At 37.9% G+C, this 20,617-nt stretch overlaps 1 protein-coding gene across 3 annotated transcripts; it reads left to right on the forward strand.

Moving 5' to 3' along the window:
• The first annotated feature begins 680 nt into the window (after positions 1-680).
• Positions 681-20,415, forward strand: ema (C-type lectin domain containing ema). Of its 3 annotated transcripts, XM_069502525.1 has the most exons (17): positions 681-1,109; positions 3,281-3,420; positions 3,863-4,011; positions 4,395-4,537; positions 5,023-5,109; positions 5,653-6,749; positions 6,991-7,209; positions 7,748-7,934; positions 8,892-9,018; positions 9,422-9,560; positions 10,354-10,514; positions 12,467-12,625; positions 13,633-13,774; positions 13,870-13,972; positions 14,646-14,790; positions 16,610-16,637; positions 17,671-17,800. In XM_069502525.1, the coding sequence occupies exons 1-16, from the start codon at positions 907-909 to the stop codon at positions 16,634-16,636; spliced, it is 3,228 nt and encodes a 1,075-aa protein (XP_069358626.1). In that variant the 5' UTR covers positions 681-906; the 3' UTR covers position 16,637; positions 17,671-17,800. The 3 variants fall into 3 exon arrangements, with proteins under 3 accessions (XP_069358626.1, XP_069358625.1, XP_034830845.1); XM_069502524.1 differs by lacking the exon at positions 16,610-16,637 and having other exon boundaries at positions 17,671-20,415; XM_034974954.2 differs by lacking the exon at positions 16,610-16,637 and having other exon boundaries at positions 5,671-6,749; positions 17,671-20,415.
• The last annotated feature ends 202 nt before the right edge of the window (positions 20,416-20,617 follow it).

Raw genomic sequence — 20,617 nt, forward strand, 5'->3', positions numbered from 1 at the left:
AATGTATTTGTACGTGAGATTTTGGCAAACAACGTGAAGTGAGGTTATATTGACTCAAGAAGCCTATTGTAAATAAATAATTGATTCGTTTTGTTGTTTTTTGAAGTTATTGTGCAATGGTGGGTTGCAGTATAGGTACACTAGGCTACAATAGCCGAAGCGAACGTAAAATAGACGGAATAACATTTCACAAGTAAGTACCTCTGCTTGAGCGAGAGGGACTGAGGGGGCCACGCTAGTTGCATATCTGGAGTCTGGACATATCTGTGGAAAGAATCATATTCTTGAACTCATGAAAACAAGTTCTATGCTTTATGCATAGCTAAATTTTATTCTACTATGTAGTTACTCCGTAGTTCCGTACTATGCGACAAGGCTATCTTGGCGCTGTTGGAGAACAAAGGCTTAGAATATTCAAACAAGAACAAAGGGGACACTTGACAGCACCAGAAGTTCTATTTCATCCCAAATTAGTTAGCCTAAATTCCAGTCAACATAAAAAACGCCTTAAACAGTACCTAATGTTAGTCGTTTCTACCTAAAATAAGGCGGAATTCTTAATAGTGGGAACACTCGACAGCTGACAAATGACGTTATATTTGACACTTGACACGTGTCAACTGTCAAATAAAACGTCAGTGTATATATAATGTACTCTGTGGTCAGTGTCATGTAACAGCAAGAGCTGTGAGGAAGTGCAAAAATAAAATAACAAGAAAAAAATACTTAAAACATAAAAACCTGTGTAGTGTGTGCCGTCAATAAATAGGTACTATTGCAGCTCCAGAAAACAGCTCCGTCGTCATTCGAATGTATCAAGTTTAATCAGTGATGTTTACACAAACGAAAAAATGATGAGTGTTGATAAAAACCGTGGAAATCCTCAAGTGGCGTGATCTTGTCGTGATGTTTCGCAGTCGTAGTTGGTTTGGAGGTGGCTGGGGCCGCCCCAAGAACCCTCATTCTCTAGAGAGGTTAAAATATCTGCATAATATCCTATGTAAAAATACAACAGTATCTGAGAGCAACCGCGGGATCTTAGTGGAGTCTTTACGTTGCATAGCCGAGATCTTGATATGGGGAGATCAGAATGACAGTTCTGTGTTTGAGTAAGTATGTTAGGTCCTGTTTTATTCTAGATATCAAAAAATTACACAGTGAAATTAATTTCTTCATGCCCGTAAGTGCTTGATGGCTTGTATGAGCACTGCATTCACTCTATAACCTAACTTAAGTTGGTACAAAGAAGGATATCTCAAGGTACTTCATCCAATTACTTATCTTAATAAGTAGAATAACTGGTCCAGTGCATGACAGAACCTACATAAGGTACCCTACCTATCCATAATCATCTTACAATAATTATTGCTTGAAACTTTAACGTTCATTACCTACTTCCCAAATGGTAGTCTTTTCCTAAAAGTATAAGAAACCTGATGGTGATTTAAAAATACCTAATTAAAATTCATTGATAAAAGATCATTTGAAGGGGTGAAAAAAAAATTTTCAGCTTGCTTTTTCCCTGGGTTCCGTGTTTTACGGAATCCTAAAAATTTAAGACAACGTGTAAAACATGATTACAGTGGAAACTCGATTATCTGGCCCTCAGTTATACAGATTCGCGATTATCCGGACTACCAACCGAAAATTGTTCGGCCAAGTGCGAGTCAGACTCACGCATGTACTCTCGGGTATTTTTTCCACCATTTTGTATGATAAATCAAAAACTATTATGCATAAAAAAAAAAAAAAATCTGTTTTAGAATGTACAGGCAAAGCCGTTTCATATGATATCCCATTTGGTATAGTTATCTTACTTTGAAAATTGAAAATACTATTATAGTCAACAACAATATATGCACAAAACTCGCTTTTCTTCATACATTCGCTTTTCTTCATACATTCGATTATCTGAATTTTCGATTATCCGAACCCCTAATGACAACAATTAGTCCAGTTAATCGAGTTTCCACTGTACTTAATATTTTATCTTCTTCAAATAAACATGAAGCTTGTCTTAGACTGCGATTTACAAAGCGTTTAAATTGATTTTGCTCAGACCTTATTTTCAGTTGAGACAGTTTTATGTATAAAGAAATATTAAGTGATAGAGCTGAAAACAGTTGTGTACAGTTTTACATAAGAGATATCAGTAAATCTGCCTCATTTTTGCTGAAACTTAAGTGATACGTTTGACCAAAGTCATTGTACAACAGACCAAGTGGGTCTATTGGTCTTAAATCTAGTCTGCCCCTTTTTTCTGTAGGTATAAAACTCGACATAGTATTTATAAAGCAGAGTATCTTCTTATATATATAAAAATGAATCCCTAAATGTGTTGCTGATCGCAAATCTCAAGAACAGCTGCACCGATTTTGCTAATTCTTTTTTCATAATATTCCTTGAAGTATGAAGATGGTTCTTACGGGGAGAAAAATTAAAAATAACCTGAAAAAGAATCGACTGTTTTGCGGTACAAAGTTCGCCAGGGCAGCTAGTTATAAATACAGTCTTGTTCTATTAACCTCATATTATTCATGCATAGGTATAATATTATTTTCAAACTTGGTTTCAAGGTTTCAAACTTTCCATGAATTTGAATAAAAATGATACATACACTCAAGTTATGTAGTTGACATCCAATCTTTTCACCTGTAATGTTTTGACTCAATATTTCTGATAAAAAAAGCTAAAGTGTGGAATGCCCTTCCAGGGTCCCTGATTACTGCCACTTATACAGGCTGTAACAGGTGATAGTACTGATGATTACTGATAATATGATAGGTACCACACAAAAAATGCGAAAATAAATATTAAAAAATCCTATAATTTTGTAAATGTTTACGATATATTGCAAATAAAACATCTGACTGATGCTACAGGTGAACGAACGTTGCTTAAGTAGGCCACTCGGAGTCAATGTCGCGTCGTAGGCGGGGCATTGGCCCAAGTTTTGCACCTTATACATTGCAGGTTTGAAGAATACTAAATCACTAAAACTACAAAATGAGGCAAATAGGTATTGGTATTGGATTGTATTTAGGTAGTATAACAATAACACTAAGTTTTGGCTAGCGTTCTGGTGATACCCTGTATAACTTGGGGCTGAACACATTAACACTATAAAATACCTTCAAAACAAGAATAACTAGGTGTCTTCTAGGTAAACACTCTCCAACCTAAACCTCATTATTGCTTAGCATTAAGCATGATGGTCATCAAGCACAAGCCTCAATCTTTCAATGAATAATAAAAAATAAAATAAAATTATTATTTTCAGTTTCTTTTTGGAAAAAAACATGCTATCATATTTCCTTAAGATTATGCGACAAAAATGTGGTGGCTCGTCCTATGTGTGTGTACAATTACTGCAGACTCTTAACATATTATTCGAAAATATAAGAAATGAAACTTCCTTATGTAAGTATAGTATATATTGTATATAAATCCTTATGTAAGTCTATTTATTCTAAATTTCTGGTCTGGTCTGGTGGGAGGTTTCGGCCGTGGCTAGTTACCACCCTACAGGCAAAGCCATGCCGTCAAGCGATTTAGCGTTCCGGTACAATGCAGTGTAGAAACCAAAGGGGTGTGGGTTTAATAAAAAAAACTGCCATACCCCTTCCAGGTTCGCCCGGTTTCATCTTAGGCTGCATCATCACATTCATGACTTGGTTTCTACACGTCATCGTACCGGAATGCTAAATCGCTTGGCGGCACGGCTTTGCCGGTAGGGTGGTAACTAGCCACGGCCGAAGCCTTCCACCAGACAAACGTAGTTAGTTGTAACTATCAAACTGAGATAAAGAATAGGCTTGCAGGGCTCTTAAGGGTATGAATAATCGATATTTTTGTGTTTCAGATTATTTACTTAGCAATAACCATGTAAACTCGATAATAGTTCATAAATTTGATATATCTGATGAAGAAGTAATGGCGTATTATATATCATTCCTCAAGACTCTAAGCTTTAAGTTGAACAATCATACAATACACTTCTTTTATAATGAGGTCAGTAATGAAGTATTTTAACCCCCTAAGGGGGTAAAATCCCTATTTTTTCCTTTATGTTCGAAATTCGTGTAGTCCACGCCGACGAAATCGCGGGCATAATAAGCTAGTTATTTCTAAATTTGTGATTATATTATGTAGGTACTCTAATATTCTATAACTAATAAATTATTGAATTTTAATTAGTAAGGAATTAAGGATATTGTAAATATACTAAAATATTTATTTTCAGTAAAACTGAATTTTCAATCAAATAATTTATACATTTATTAATTATTATTTATTAATTATTTATTTATTCATTTATAAAAATACTCTGTGAGTTGTGTTGTTCATCTATATTGAGTCTTTAGTCAACTGAAGATGGTTCTTTTTTCTTTAAGCACACAAAAGATTTTCCTCTATACACTGAGGCGATAAAATTCTTCAACCATCCAGAGTCAATGGTACGAATAGCAGTTAGAACACTGACCTTAAATGTATATAAAGTACAAGACGCCAGTATGCTGAGGTTTATAAGAGACAGGTAATATAATTTATATTATACAGTACACGGCTGACAGTAATTTACATCAGCCTTTAGAATGACATTTCGGCTTTGCGTTGTCTCTGTCACTCATACCTATATGACGTTTTGTCGGTCTCAATGACAGAGACAGTGCTCTACAAATTTGCTATCTCCTAAAGGTCGATGTTCATTAATTTCGGCCGCGTACTGTACTCTCATTTTTCAGCTTACTTGTGGCTCTTATGACACACATACTCGACCATAGGTTTGGAAAGCATATTCTACTTAGAAGAGCAGCCAGAAAAATCAATATCTCTCAACATTTTAACAAACTCTTTTCTTAAGGCAATAACTATATCAATGTTAGCAAATCAATAGTCTAACTTAGGGATGGACAACTGAATTAATCTTTGCATCTTTTTTTCAAATTTTTTAATGATAAAGATAGTTTGTTTTTTGTACTTAGTTAAAATAGAAGAGCAATAATTTATTAATACTTTTAGGACTGCTGCACCATACTTCAGTAATCTAGTTTGGTTTATTGGTAAACATATACTGGAGTTGAACGCCTGCGTCAGAAACGATGCTGAGTAAGTAATAGTAAATCATTCAATCTGTATTTTCTGTTTAAGTAACTCACTATAATACTCATTGTTTAAGGCAGAATTACATTTGATCATTTACCGAGCAACTTGTGAACTTTTCTTCAGATGCCTGTGAAATTCAGGTATTATAAAAAAAGTTCTTTGTCGAGCCAGGAACATCCCCACAAGCTCTGCAATCTGTAGTCTAAGCCTATTTTTCAGTTGAACATAGTGAATTAAGGTAGATTTTAGGCTACGCGCCGTAGCGTACACGTATGATGTACCTAAATGTCGCACAATCGACTTATCTACAATTGTGTCGTGTGTCGTGGTCACTCTTCTCAAATGCTCTCCATACATTTCTTTACAAAGCAGTACGCAAATGTCGCCACTTGCTTCCCAAGCATCGCGTGTCGCCTAGCTCATAGTCTTTATGGCTATCAGGGTAGAAGTGTCAAGAACCTGAATCTAGCTAAAATCTTGATTCCCGGAAACAACCAAATGTAATCGCCTTATTAGTCTGATTATCGCAGTGTTATTTAAAAAAAGTTTGTCTGTTATTTCCAGCCACCAATCTCAACAGAAGCTAGACGACCTAGTTGCCGAACATTTAGACCATTTACACTACATCAATGACATACTCTGCCTCAACATTCCAGATCTGAACGGTGTTCTAACGGAGCATCTATTACATAAATTGCTGATTCCTCTATACATTTACTCTCTTACATCCGAACCGAGCAAACGTCCTGTCACATCTTCACCATACAATAGAGACCATTTACAAAGTATTGAAGTAATAACAAGGAATTTGGAAGCGATTTTGACAGGAAAAAGTACCGATACACCGTCGCGGATTAACTATCCTTTACAAAGAATCGAATCCGATGATGAAACGAAACCTTCTGTGTCTTGTGTAGTCTCCTTATTCCTTTTATCTCAAGTATTCCTAATAATAACGCACGGCCCGATTGTTCACGCGTTGGCCTGGATAATTTTACAATCAGACTTATCGGTCTTCGAAGATGGGGCCACTAAAATATTGGACAATTACGTTTGCAATGCAAAGTCCAATGTTAAACTCGAATTCTCCAAGCCCCAGCTAAGTTTGGAAAAGGCACTAGAAAATACGTCGTGTGCTGATAGGGATTATACGACTCCTGAATATTCTGGGGCTAAAACGTTCGGCTACGACACCGATCAATCGAGTTGCGATCTCGATCCCGAGTTAGTTTCAACTTCACTTCCGTCCACTTCCCATATAAGCGAATCTTCCAGTATAGCACATGATTCTACTGAGGATTTAGTAACTCAAATACAGCCCGTAAAATCTGGTGGCTCTGCGATCTTATCAAAATCAAATATGCCCGATTCGCCTCTCCCTGATTCTGGGATAGAATCGAGTTCTTCAAAAGTTTCGGAGCTAAATAACATAACTGACGAAGAAAAGCAGAAGTTGTTAGGATCGATGCCAAGCAAGAATCCAGAAAAGGTTGCGTCAGTAGAAAATTTATTAGAAAAAGAAACGAGGAATATAGAAACGAGACCATTTCTGAAAACAGTTTTAGATTCTTTGGATTGCAGCGAAAACGATTATAAAGCACTCTTTGCTTTGTGTTTGCTCTACGCGTTGATAAATAATAAAGGTATGTATTTACTCTAAAGCAGTGTGGCTAAGTGAACCGTGCATATATGATAACGAATTTCCTTGAACTATATTGTTACGTAATATATTCCTGGTACAATATTAAATCATTTTTACTCTTTCTTTATTGCCGACCTGGTTATCAGTGGGTAAGATATAACTATATGTACTATTTGAAATTGGTTATCTGCTTTAATTAACAAACCATGTATATTTTGAAAATAATAAATTAATGATTTTAGGAGTTAATCCGGAATTACTTGATACATTGTTAAATTCAGAATTAGACGAAGGGAGGGATACAAATGTATCAAGTAATAAGGCAAACGCAAATCAGGATGATTCAACAAGTACAGATACGACTCAAGAAAGTTCTAATAATGGAAAACGAAAAATTGAGAGTTTCAATGCCCTTCTTATATCGAAACTAATGGCGATAGCAAACCTCAGCTGCAAACCTGGTAAGGTTAGATATTTTTAGAATAACAGGTCATAAAACTGTGAAAAATTACTAGTCAAGTACTTGTTTTACTGTATAGATAAGCAAATAAGTTTTACCTTCGAGCATTTCGGCAATGAAAGTATATAAATTTCTTAGTGATTCTCTGAAATTGTTATAGTTTTAGGTTTAATTATGTAGTTTGATTTTAGTTTAGTTTGTAACGATGGGGCTGGCATATAGATCATCTGTAAAAACCCCTTACAAAATGTCAGATAAAAGAAAAATAAGTTTTGCAAAATGCCTCGTAGAAATCCATTAGGGATCTTTGAAAAACTTATAAATCTTATTTCGTAGCTGGTTACGAAACATTGGTTACGAGCGTGGACGGAACCCCCAAGCCATGCAAATTAAACGTATTTGCATTCTCGACAGCACAATTTACTTATTATCAGGTCTGATAGTTTCACTTCAATTTTAAGAAATTTTCACTTCAATGTCAAGAAATTTTTACTTTAACGTTAGAATTAGGAAATTTTCACTTCAATATTATTTTTCAGCGGCCAAAGTAAGGCTAGTGACGTGTGAGCTAAGTGTGCGTTTACTGAGAACGTGTATGCAAGGCAGCAGCGGCGCAGTCAGCGCGAGGCACGTTGCCGCCGTCGACAACTTGCGCGCGCGCTCCGCCGCGCTCGCGAGGAACTTTTATAAGTGTGACGACATATTTTTGGATATGTTTGAGGATGAGTAAGTCATTTTCCTGTTTCTACCTTTAATCTACTAAATATTAAATGTCCGCAAATTCTTCCGCATCGATATAGGTTTTTTTACAAATCACGTGCTCTTTGATTTTCCGGGATAAAAAGTAGCCGCTATCCAGGTCGTTAACTATACCCCTGCAAAGAATCACGTCGACCCGTTGCTCTGTTGCGACGTGATTGAAGGCCAAACCAACAATCAAACATTTCTTTCAAACAAACTTTCGCATTTATAATATTGGAAAGTGACTAGATATTAGATGATGTCCGCAAATTCATTTTTTTAATGTCACACTCGCCCACTATTGGCTAACAATGCATTAGGTATCTCTATATATAAAAATAAATCGCTGAATGTGTTGCTGATCGCAAATCTCGAGAACAGCTGAACCGGTTTCGCTAATTCTTTTTAGGGTTCCGTATTTATAATATTCTTTAAAGTACGAGGATGGTTCTTACAGAGAGAAAAATTTAAAAAATTGCCTGAAAAAGTCAGAAAACAACACTTTCCTATGTTCCTATACAAAAGATTCGTAATAATACTTAAAAGTCAATTTGAACTTTAATACCATACCATAAGTGTTAGTGGAGGGGTCCAGGGAAGGCAAATAATTGAGCGACGTGTTAGGCGGTACGCAGTTCGCCAATAAAAATGAGATTGTAATAACGATTCATGCAGTTTTTCCGGAATTGACCAGCAATGGGGCCGATTCTCTAGTACACAATCTCTAAACTAAACTAAATTAACAGGTCTAAATCTAGTGCTTTCCTTTTCCGCAAGCAACATTATGAAAGGGATAGCAATAGATTTAGACGTGATATTTTAGTTTAGTTTAGAGATTGTGTACAAAGGAATTAGCCACAATGTCATACTAATTTTACACTTCATAGAACATGATTTTTCTTCGGAATAACCATTCAATAGCCATTAATTCAATGATTGAAGGTATTGCGAAATGAGCAAGCGGCCGTTGAACGTGGAGTGGCTGTGTATGGACGCGGCGATACTGTTGCCACCCACGCGGACGCCTATGTCCGGGATTGCTTTTGAGAAGCGATTGCCTAGTGGTGAGGTAAATATCCAATTTTAAATTTAAATTTATTTGTACCAAAAACATTTACAATAATGAGAAAAACAATAAAGGTCTTAATATATCTGAAAACTGTGGATTTCTGGTTACATCACACAAAAATAATTAAATGTGTTAATAAACAAATAATTAGTATTTTCAAAGTAAGATAACTTTACCAGGTGGGATATCATATTATGAAAGGGCTTTACTTGTATATTCTAAAACAGATTTTTATTTGTTTTTATGCATAACAGTTTTTGATTTGAAAATGTCGAAAGAAATACCCGAGTACGGAACCATCGGTGCGCGAGTCAGACTTGCACTTGGCGGGTTTTTTAGATAGGGCCTTAATAATTCTGTATGTGCGATATTAGTTTACTAGTGCCATTTTATTTATTTGCAGATGGAAAGAGCCCGCCGCGCAATACGAACGTTTTTCTTAATCAGGGAGTTGTATCTAAAATTGACGGGCAAACCTGAGGCTCAGTTACCACTAGCGAACCCTGCGCCGTTCGTACAAGTTGCCGATATACTGGATCTTAGTGAGTATCTAAAGCTGAGATCTATAGAGTGCACTTTGACTTTGCTCAGACTTAAGATTGAGTTAAAATGAGACAGACTTTGTATGAGAGATATAGCTCTGTTCTCGTTTTAACTCTGTCTTAAGTCTAAGCTAAGTCAGAGTGCGCTCTATAGATCTCACCCTTAATCTGTTACACTTTTAAAGCTCATTGCATCTCTCGGTAGGAAGTAGGAACGGCATTCTGAATCAGTGGTAAATTATTCAGACGATCCTAAAGCACTTGTAAAAGATTATTTGAATAAAAAAAACATTCTATTCTATTCTACACGAACTCAGTGCGGTGGAGGACTTTAATCCATACTAATATTATAAATGCGAAAGTGTGTCTGTCTGTATGCTAGCTTTTCACGGCCCAACAGTTTAATCGATTCTGATGAAATTTGGGGGGAGGATGGGGAAGGACATCGGCTACTTTTTATCCCGGAAATGAAAGAGTTCCATCGGGATTTTTAAAAACATATATCCACGTGGACGACTTCGCGAGCATCCTCTAGTTTTTTTTTGTTTGTTCTAATTTATTTATAATAAGCGTACACCAATTAATACATAGTTTTTCTCTCGCCAAACTGGTGAGTTAGTTTGTTGGCGAGCTGGCGCTCCTTAACAATAATTAGTATGTACGTATTACATGATATTCTAACTTATATTCTAACTTATAAACTCATATTCTAATTTAAATACCTACTTAAACTCATATAGAGATACTTAAACTCAGTTAGAGATATTTTTATCATTGAACTATCATATTGCAGATGACTCCGACCTGATTTCATGCGACATCATCCAAAAAGACGGCACTTGGCAACACCGATTTCTGGCGGTGGATAACATCCAAGTTATCCTGGTGGAGCCGGACAAGCAGCGGCTTGGCTGGGGAGTTGCCAAGTTGGTTGGCAGCTTGCAGGATTTAGAAGTAATTTTTTAACTGGCTTTACGACTCTGGGTTCTATCCCTTTTGAGCTTATTTAGAAATAATGACGCATGTGGTAACTACAACAACGCGATGATATAAAAATAACTTAGCTGTCCGACGTGAATGCTCTTTATTACGTAGGAACAAAAGTCGCTATTTATTTAAACGTCTTTGCGGCGTGAGCGTACCAGTAAACTACTATTGTAAAAGATTCCAGCTGGGATGCTGGATCTTGCCCCACGTTGGAGACGCCAGATGTAGGAAGGGTGGTCCACGAAGGTTGACGGGTTCCGGATGGCCAAGAGAAACAACATCGTAACAGCACCACGTTTATTTTCGCGTTAAGAGTTAGAGTCGTGTCCCAGCGTCGTCCCACGCAGTGGAAGCGAGAGGTCGGAAGCGCGACTAGTAGTGTACGACGCGACAGCCGTGTCCCGTGCACACGTCCCACGCGGTGGAAGCGAATGCCGGAAGCGCGACTGCGCTGCACTGTACGAGTAGCCGATAGCCATGTCCCGAACAAACGTCCCACGCAGTGGAAGCGCAGTCGGAAGCACGACACAGCGTACTCGTACGTTGTGCGTTGGTGAATCCGAAGACTGGCGAACTCTAGGATTGATTCGGATTGAGTCGGATTCACAACTGTTGGCTGTGGCTGGGTCTTATACTAGGGCCGGACGATCTCCCCAGCGCGATGCGCTTTTGGCCAACCCACAGACAACGCCATCTAGTGGCAACTTGGCGAGTTCGAGGGAGTTAGCGCGATCCACACCTTGGCTAGCGCCATCTGGTTATCGCTTGTGTTACAGTCTCCCCCTCAGTTTCCGAAGGCGTCCCGGCGAGGAAACTGGAGAAAGAGTTCGTTTCGTAATTTGTCCCTCCTGTTGAACGTTGAACTTCATCCTCAGTGTGTTACAGTCTCCCCCTCAGTTTCCGAAGGCGTCCCGACGAGGAAACTGGAGAAAGAGTTCGTTTCGGCATTTGTCCCTCCTGTTGAATGTTGAGCTTCATCCTCCCCCTGGTTCAGAGCAGCTCCCATGGCATAACTCCAGTGAGGTCTTCGTACGTTATGTTGATAGCCATCACGTAGACTCTTGGGTCTGAGTTTTTCGATTTGCCTGTCTGCCGGTTGTAACCAGCAGCCCCACACGTTGTGCGCCACTGTAAAAGATTCCAGCTGGGATGCTGGATCTGCCCCACGTTGGTTGACGGGGTCCGGACGGCACAAGAGAAACACCGTTGCGTAACAGCACATGTATATTTTCGAATCAAAAGTTACGAGTCGTGTCCCAGCGTCGTCCCACGCAGTGGAAGCGAGAGGTCGGAAGCGCGACTGTACTGTACGACGCGACAGCCGCGTCCCGTGCACACGTCCCACGCGGTGGAAGCGAGTGCCGGAAGCGCGACTGTGCTGTACGAGTAGCCGATAGCCATGTACCGAACAAACGTCCCACGCAGTGGAAGCGCAGTCGGAAGCACGACTCAGCGTACTCGTACGTTGTACGATGGTGAATCCGAAGACTGGCGAACTCTAGGATTGAGTCGGACCGAGTCGGATTGAGAACTGTTGGCTGTGGCTGGGTCTTATACTAGGGCCGGACGATCTCCCCAGCGCGATGCGCTTTTGGCCAACCCACAGACAACGCCATCTAGTGGCAACTTGGCGAGTTCGAGGGAGTTAGCGCGATCCACACCTTGGCTAGCGCCATCTGGTTATCGCTTGTGTTACAGTCTCCCCCTCAGTTTCCGAAGGCGTCCCGGCGAGGAAACTGGAGAAAGAGTTCGTTTCGTAATTTGTCCCTCCTGTTGAACGTTGAACTTCATCCTCAGTGTGTTACACTATTAAGTATTCTGTAGCTATACTAATTTTGACAACTTCTTAGAATACGATTTTTGTTCAGATAGCCGTTCCATACATTTGGAATAACCGTTCTGTACCTTTAACTCAACAGATACAAGGCGATAAAGACGATCCCCGATGTCTACACTTAACCATTCACAAGCCGCGCGTGGGTGCGAGTGCTGCGTTGCCGCGTACAGTGTTACTGCGAGCCAAGTTCAAGTTCGACGACCACATCCGCAGTATGGCGGCCAAACAGCGACTAACCAAGGTTTTCTAACTATGAGCCTCATTAAAAACTTAGTTTCATATGTTCAGTACGCGGCCGAAAGTAATGTACATCGGTCTTTAGAATGACATTTCGGCTTTGTAGAGCGTTGTCTCCGTTACTCATACCTATATGACGTTTTGTCTGTCCCAACGACAGGGACAACGCTCTCTACATATTATCTGCTATCTCCTTCAAAAGGTCGATGTACATTACTATCGGCCGCGTACTGTAGTGGGAATTCCATACAAGGTAGTGAGAGATAATGGTACACCGTTCACATCAGAACAAAATCTAAGTATAGTTACGCGACAGGTTGAAATGGCAATCGGGGTGGGAACGCCCCGCACACCCGCACAACTCCCGCGCTTACCTGGTGCGGGATAGCGCGGGTGTGCGGGACGTTCCCCCGTCTCATACCTCGATTGCCATCTCAACCTGTCGCGGACTATATGTCGTTAATAAAACAATCGGGTCCTCACAATAATGCGAAGATGTTTTATTTTAAATTTTAGCGTATACACGCTGGGTATCTGCTAGTTATATATGAAAGCTCAGGGGGATATTTCCTTGTAATAATACTCGAGAATCACATCAAACTCATATTTTATTCATTGTATGCTTTTACTTCTCATCTCATCTCATAATCATATAATCACATAATAATCACAATATAACAACTTCATAACTTAAACACCATCGCATCTTAGTTAACGTACGAACACAACTATGGTTGACAAAAGACTGCCCTAGTCATCCAAAACGTCTGTATTAAAAACAAGTCGTTACCACTTCCAAACAGTAATAATTGCCTTTGTCAATATACGTCTTGTCATGAAACGTATATTGACAAAGGTATAACGACATGTTCAATAAGGTGTATTGACATGGCTACACTGTTGTTTCATGACGTTGCAAGCGATAAGAATAATAATTATCCCCAAAATTCTAACATATAATTGTCATCAGGGTTCGCACATATAATAGTAATAAATAAAAATTGTCATCAGGGTCGCACAAAATCCCGTCAAAAGAAAATGCAGCAGATTGGTCGGTTGTTAGAAGTGTCAGGAGTGGCGGCGCCTGCGCCCGCGCCGCGGCATCGCCCGCTCTTCGCCAGACCTGCTTTATCGACTGTTAGACGACATTCAGGTAAAGCATTTAAAATTAACCTTAAGTTAGCATTTAAACTTTATTTTGTTTAATACTAACGCTGCACAAAGTAATGTACTATTATTTTCATGTAGGTCTAGACGGTGATGATACAGAGCGTCGCCTCCGCAGGCCGAGCGGCCACGTGCTCAAAGACGGCATCGTCGTGTACCGCGAGAGGACCACCAGCCGAGAAAGGTTACTATAGGCCGTACAAAATAAGAACTCAATCGCCATTTTAACTCTATGGGTCAGCTGTCATGTCAAAAGTACGCGTCACCTTTATAATAGTACTTTTGACCTCATAGTTGACACATAAGGTTTTTTAACCTGAGCGTGAGATTTTTGTTAGTCAAGGCTTTGCAAAACTTAAGACAATTTGTTACCAGTATTTTATGGTTTTAAGATATATGAGTTTAGATAAAGTAGTGTATAAAACTTTACATAATTAGGTATTAAAATAAAACACTCTTATAGACTACTATTTTATTCTATACACGTCCATCTAGATTCTAGAAAATGAATCATAATAAAAACCATGTTAAATACTTTAAGTAATGCTTGTCTGAAGCAAACGAGACAAGACAAGGGTTTAGCATAGCATATCCGGGTAATGAATCTTCTAAATATATTAAAGGAAAAGGTGACTGACTGACTGACTGACTGATCTATCTACGTACAGCTCAAACTACTGGACGGGTCGGGCTGAAATTTGGCATGCAGATTGTTATTATGACGTAGGCATCCGCTAAGAAAGGATTTTTGAAAATTCAACTGCTAAGGGGGTGAAATAGGGGTTTGAAGTTCGTGTAGTCCACGCGGACGAAGTCGGCGAGCATAAGCTTGTATGTAATATACTTCTCTTCAACAGCGTATCGCGCAGCAGTAGTCAAGCGTCAAGGGAAGGCTCGCCCAGAGCGCGCTCTGAAGAGATTCCGCTAGAAGACATAAAGAGAAACCCCGGCATAGCCGCCGCTATCCCTTCTACTAGTAGTTCCACTAGTAGAGTTCAGCAGGTAAGGATTGTAGCTTAGAAAAATTCCTATTTTTCAAGTAAAACTTCTTCAGGCGCAACGTGAGAGTAATTCAGATCTTTTATAGGACGAAAGTAATCCGGACGCTACTTCTTTATTTAAAACTAGCTGGTGCCCGCGACTTCGTCCGCGTGGAATTTGGTTTTTTAAAAATCCTGTCGAAACTCTTTGATTTTCCGATATAAAAAGTAGCCTATGTCCTTCCCCGGGATGCAAGCTATCTCTGTACCAAATTTCGTCAAAATCGGTTGAACGGTTGAGCCCTGAAAGGCTAGCAGAGAGACAGACAGACAGACACACTTTCGCATTTATAATATTAGTATGGATTGGTTGCCAAACAGAATAGCTTACTTATTTTGAAAATCCTAATATCTGTCACATCGCCAAAGAAATTTTACTTCACGTGCGCAAAGGTAAAGGTTACTAATGTTTTTTTGCTTTACATTTAACGTATGCCTCCACAAAGGTGTGAGATCTACCAGCAAATAAAAATAAATATTGTGCATTTTGATAAAGGACTCGACCCATATTTTGCTTTAAGTGTCTTTGTCGTGTCAAAAGTAGTTTTATACTAAATCGTACTTTTGTCATGACCGTTGACACATCAATATATAGCGAGTCCGTTCTCAAAATTTATGCACTATACTGGATTTTAGTGGGCTTGTTTTTTTAACTTTTTGATTAATTTTTATGACTATGTTTGTGCACTCATCCGTGAATCACGGATTCCGTAAAATATAATAAATAAAATACATATTTGTATGACGGTCACTTCGAAGAATCACGGATACGAACTGAATACGGATGTGTGCACAAACGCCCTAAAGGTGTCATGTGAAACATACTTAGCAATGTTACGTTGTTGTTGTATGTTAATAAACATACGTAGCTAGTACAATGACAATCACATTGAGTGACATAATATGTTATTGTTTCCGCCCGTTTTGTGGTATTTGGTGTCTTGTGTTCTTGGCTTGTCATATTGGGTAGCTATTATAAATGCATGGGTCCAATATTATGACGAGAATTATCTAAACCATCTTTACAGTACGCGTTAGGAAATATTGTACATCGATCTTTAGAAAGAGATGGGAAGAGGGGTTTTGTTGAGCGTTATCTCTGTCGTCGAAACCGACAAAACCTCACATGTGTGAGTGACAGGAACAACGCTCTACAAAGGCGAAATCTCATTCTTAAGGTCGATGTATAATATTGCCGGCTAACATGGCTACGTTATAAAATATCGACGGTCTTACAACATAAACATTAAAAACAAGCGTTAAACAGATTTCCCATGCAAATACTGTCAAAATGGCTAGGATATGGAACACCCTTCCAGCATCAGTTTTCCCCTCCAATATTAATATGGGTAGCTTCAAGTGAAGATTGAAGCTACTTCTAGGCAAGCGTGTTCCAACTCAGGCTGCACCATCATTTGCCAGCAGGTCTTATTTATTTGACTACATCAAAAATAAATTATTTCTTAGTATTTATTAAATAAAGGGTCTTCCAAAATACGTAAAATCCACGTCCTTTGTTAGTTTTAGGTGTAATAACCATTTTAAATTATCGATTAAACTAATAAAGTACGTCATTATGACGTGACGTCACATTCCAGCATTTCATAGAATATCGCATACTAAGTGCGCGTTTTGACGTTTGATAAAAAGTTACTGATTTGACTAGTTGTCAAATACCGTATTAGAAAGGGTGCTCGTAAACATAATATGAGCTTGATATATAATCATAATTAACGGGCTAAATACTGTAGTGTGTGTAAATAAACATTGTCGTTTTGCAGCCACTAGACGGCACTTCTGGCGAGTGAGGTAAACTAATTTTAGTGAGTTTTCATGCCTAATGATTTGAATAATTAAAAATATTTATATTCATAATATATCAATTAAGTTAACAGTTCTTTTATACAGGGGTTTATGTTTAAAAAAATATATTATGTACTATAAGTTGGGTACACAGATTTGTGATTTTTAATCTTTATTATATTATTTTATAGCCTAAAACTCTGTATAAGTTAATGTCATATTCATGTTCGCCAATTAATAAAATAATGCGGCTAATTCTGTTGTACACAATCTCTAAACTAAACTAAAATGGCACGTCTAAATCTATTGCTATCCCTTTCATTATGTTGCTTGCGGAAAAGGACAGCACTACATTTAGACCTGTTAATTTAGTTTAGTTTAGAAATTGTGTACCAGAGAATTGGCCACATTACCGCAGTAAAATTACCTCACTTTTCAATAAGTGACATTTTGCATGTTAGTTTAGCTGCTGCTGTAATTAGGCTTTAAAAATAATGGCTTTGCTGTCTTGGCAATTTTTTTATTTCTTTCGTTGGTAATTTAGTTCTTGATTGCAATACCATCTGGTGGAAAGTGACGATGCAGTCAAATATGGTAGCAATGGAAGCGGGTTAACTTGATAAGGGTATGGCAGTTTTTAGACACCTAATCTAAATATATAAAAGGATTGACTGACTGACTGATCTATCAACGCACAGCTCAAACTACTGGACGGATCAGGCTGAAATTTGGCATGCAGATAGCTATTATGACGTAAGCATCCGCTAAGAAACTACTACTTCGTCCGCGTGGACTACACAAATTACAAACCCCTATTTCACCCCCATAAGGGTTGAATTTTCAAAAATCCTTTCTTAGCGGATGCTTACGTCATAATAGCTATCTGCATGCCAAATTTCAGCCCGATCCGTTGTGTAGTTTGAGCTGTGCGTTGATAGATCAGTCAGTCAGTCAGTCACCTTTTCCTTTTATATATATAGATATGTATAAACTATGAATATGAAAGTGTGGGTATGATAAGATAATGATTCTTTTACAGACAACACCAAGTACATCTCAGCAACCCAAGCTAACGAGTACATCATCAGAGGAAACTTCATTCATTTCGAGCGAGCCGCGAACTAAAAGAAAAGGAATCGTCGAAACGATATGATATTAACTGAGAACCGTTTCACGTTAAAATCACTGTGAGTTACATCAATTTGTTACCGTGAAATCACGCTCGGGGTGTTTTATGCAATAATAGCTGTTGATTCACCCCATTGCTTAGGGTCGTTTCACACTAGTCGCCAGCGACTCAGTCTCTCGGAGACTACTAATATCTGTGGACGAGTCGTAAAAAGTGCGTAAACATTGTGACCGTCGGTCGACCGACGGTCGTTAAACATTTAGCACCGTTAACTAATTAACGGTGCCTAATAAATAAATAAATAAATAAAAATCTTTTTTATTCGTATAAACTTTTACAAGTACTTACGAATAGTCGGATGCACCTACCACTGGTTCGGAATGCCTTTCCTACCGAGAAGAATGTTTAATAACACAAAGATCCCGTTCACACAGCGTTAATAACGCACGTTTTTGACGGTAAATTTTACTGAACACGTAGTAGCAGCGATCAGTAAAAAAAGGCGGTCACTGAAAATCAGCGTTGGGGGGACTGGTACCTCAGGGCTCAGATATTCGCCATAGAGGTTTGTGTCTGAGGGGCCCGACGTTTCAACCAGCATAGTGGCCTACCTGTTCGAGGTGTTGCACGCTATACGAGACGATATTGCTTACGCTATGTACCTACATATATGATACCTCGAATAAACATTTTTCTATTTCTACTAGTGGCGAATACAATGGGTATTGAACCATTAAACGGTTTACGGTTAAACTGTGTACGATATCTTTTTGTAGTACAAACAATGTGTGAATGTTTCTATACTCGATGTATGCGTCACTACGTATTCGATAAGATTTATCCTGCAAAAAACTTGCGGTGTAAATGCCGTGTGAACAGGTTCTTGGAGAAAACTTGGAAATGCCTGGCGCATTCTTTAGGCCCCTTTTGAGGGTTCTTAACAATGAATGGTGAGAAAACATCAACAGACTAACCTTGTAGTGCAGTTTGATTCCTGAAACATATAAGCTTTTCTCAAGCGACTATTAATTTCTTACAATTACCCGGGTCATATTTATTCTAACCTTCTATATTTTAGAGTAATGTTCACCTATCAGTTATAAGTGTTTATATTATACTAAGCCGGGTCCTGACTTAGATACATGCTCGACGAGCAAGTTTCATATAGACCGTAGCAATACTCGACGTTGCATGCAGCAACTTGAATGAATTTAAAGACGTCGAGCAAGTTCGCGCGTGTGTACCTAGCGTTATCGTTAAAAAGGTATTAATTAGTAGGTATGTGTCGTCCATTAAAATAATGTATTTTGGGTTGTTTTAAAGTATTGTACAAAGTGTAAAGTATTTTCGTCAAGTAAAGAATGTCTCACCCTAGAACGATTAACCTCAGATTTTTAATTTTTATGCATCGGTGGCTCTAAAAAAGTGAAGCGTTTAAACTTAGATTAAACTTTACGACTCTCTTTTTAAAAAAGAGAAAATTATTTATGATTTTTATTTTTTTGTGCCGGGCAACACACTTTCAAAACCTCATCCAAGATCGGTATGCCAATTCCCAGTATGCACTTTTTTACTTTCTTACTTTCTATCAAGAGTTTTTTCTCAGAAAGTGCATATTTTTTAAATAAATTATTTTTTACTTACATTAAGTTTTTAGTAATATTCGAGTATGAAGTACATTGGATATTTTATTTTAGAAGAGTTCATACATTTATCAACAATTTTTTATCGATTTTAATTTTTTCATACTCTGTACTCACTATATGTACCTACCTTATTTATTCTGGTATCTGTGTTATTAGAATATTATGAAATTGTTATGGGTTTTACTTAGTAACTCAAAATATCCTCATGATTAAAATGTATTTTTATAAAACTAAATAAAATCCTTCTCTGACGATCTCCTTAACTGACGTCCTTTCGAATAGTTACTAAATTCTAATATCAAAAAAATCATTAATAAAAATAAAAAAATCATTCGGTTCAACTTAACCGAATCAAAATGGAAAGATTAAAAACTAAGCCCCTTTTTGTAAAGGAGGAAAATATTTTAAGTATTGACAATGTTATTAAGGATTCGTGTAAAACTGGTATTGATAACTGAAATATTATGATAGTTATCTAAAATCTAATAGGTATAAATAAAATGTTACTAACTCTCTGGAATCTATTCTAAGACTAAGTTAAGCAATGGCGCTGATTCTGTTGTTTTTTACTAAACAAAATTTAGAGTATCTGCATCCTCTTCTTTTTAATATTGCTGAAAAAGGACGGAACATGAATTTTACATTTAAATACTCTAAATTTTTGTGCACGCTACTTTAAACGATACGGTCGCGACTGGCAGCTAAAGTCACGAGGTTGGACGGCTCTAAATTAAACTTAAAACTGACAAACTGTGTCTGTCCTTTTCATATTATATTAGTAAGAAGGGGATGTGAATGCTCTAAAATTTAGTTGTGCTCAGAATCCTGACACCTACTTTAATAATTTTATTTTGTTAGTTGAAATGGTTTTAAGCCGTTTCAATGTTGTGATTTCGTTCTAAGGTTTTGCAATGGAAAATGTAAATAAATTTTTATTTTAAATTTGTTTGTATTAATAGGTAACTGAAATATTTTAGAGTTGGAATAAATAGTTATATTATGACATGTTAATACTGTGTTGTGATTTTAACCGTCTTTTGTATTATACTGGAACATACTACCTATCTAATATTCTGGAACAATATTATATTGGACTAGCTTATGGTCACGACTTCGTCCGCGTGGACTACAAATATTTCAAACCACTATTTTACCCCCTCAGGGATTGAATTTTCAAAAATTCCTTACGCGAGGTCCTAAATGCTCAAGCA

Source organism: Maniola hyperantus, chromosome 13, assembly GCF_902806685.2.
Source record: "Maniola hyperantus chromosome 13, iAphHyp1.2, whole genome shotgun sequence".
Classification (NCBI taxonomy): domain Eukaryota; kingdom Metazoa; phylum Arthropoda; class Insecta; order Lepidoptera; family Nymphalidae; genus Maniola; species Maniola hyperantus.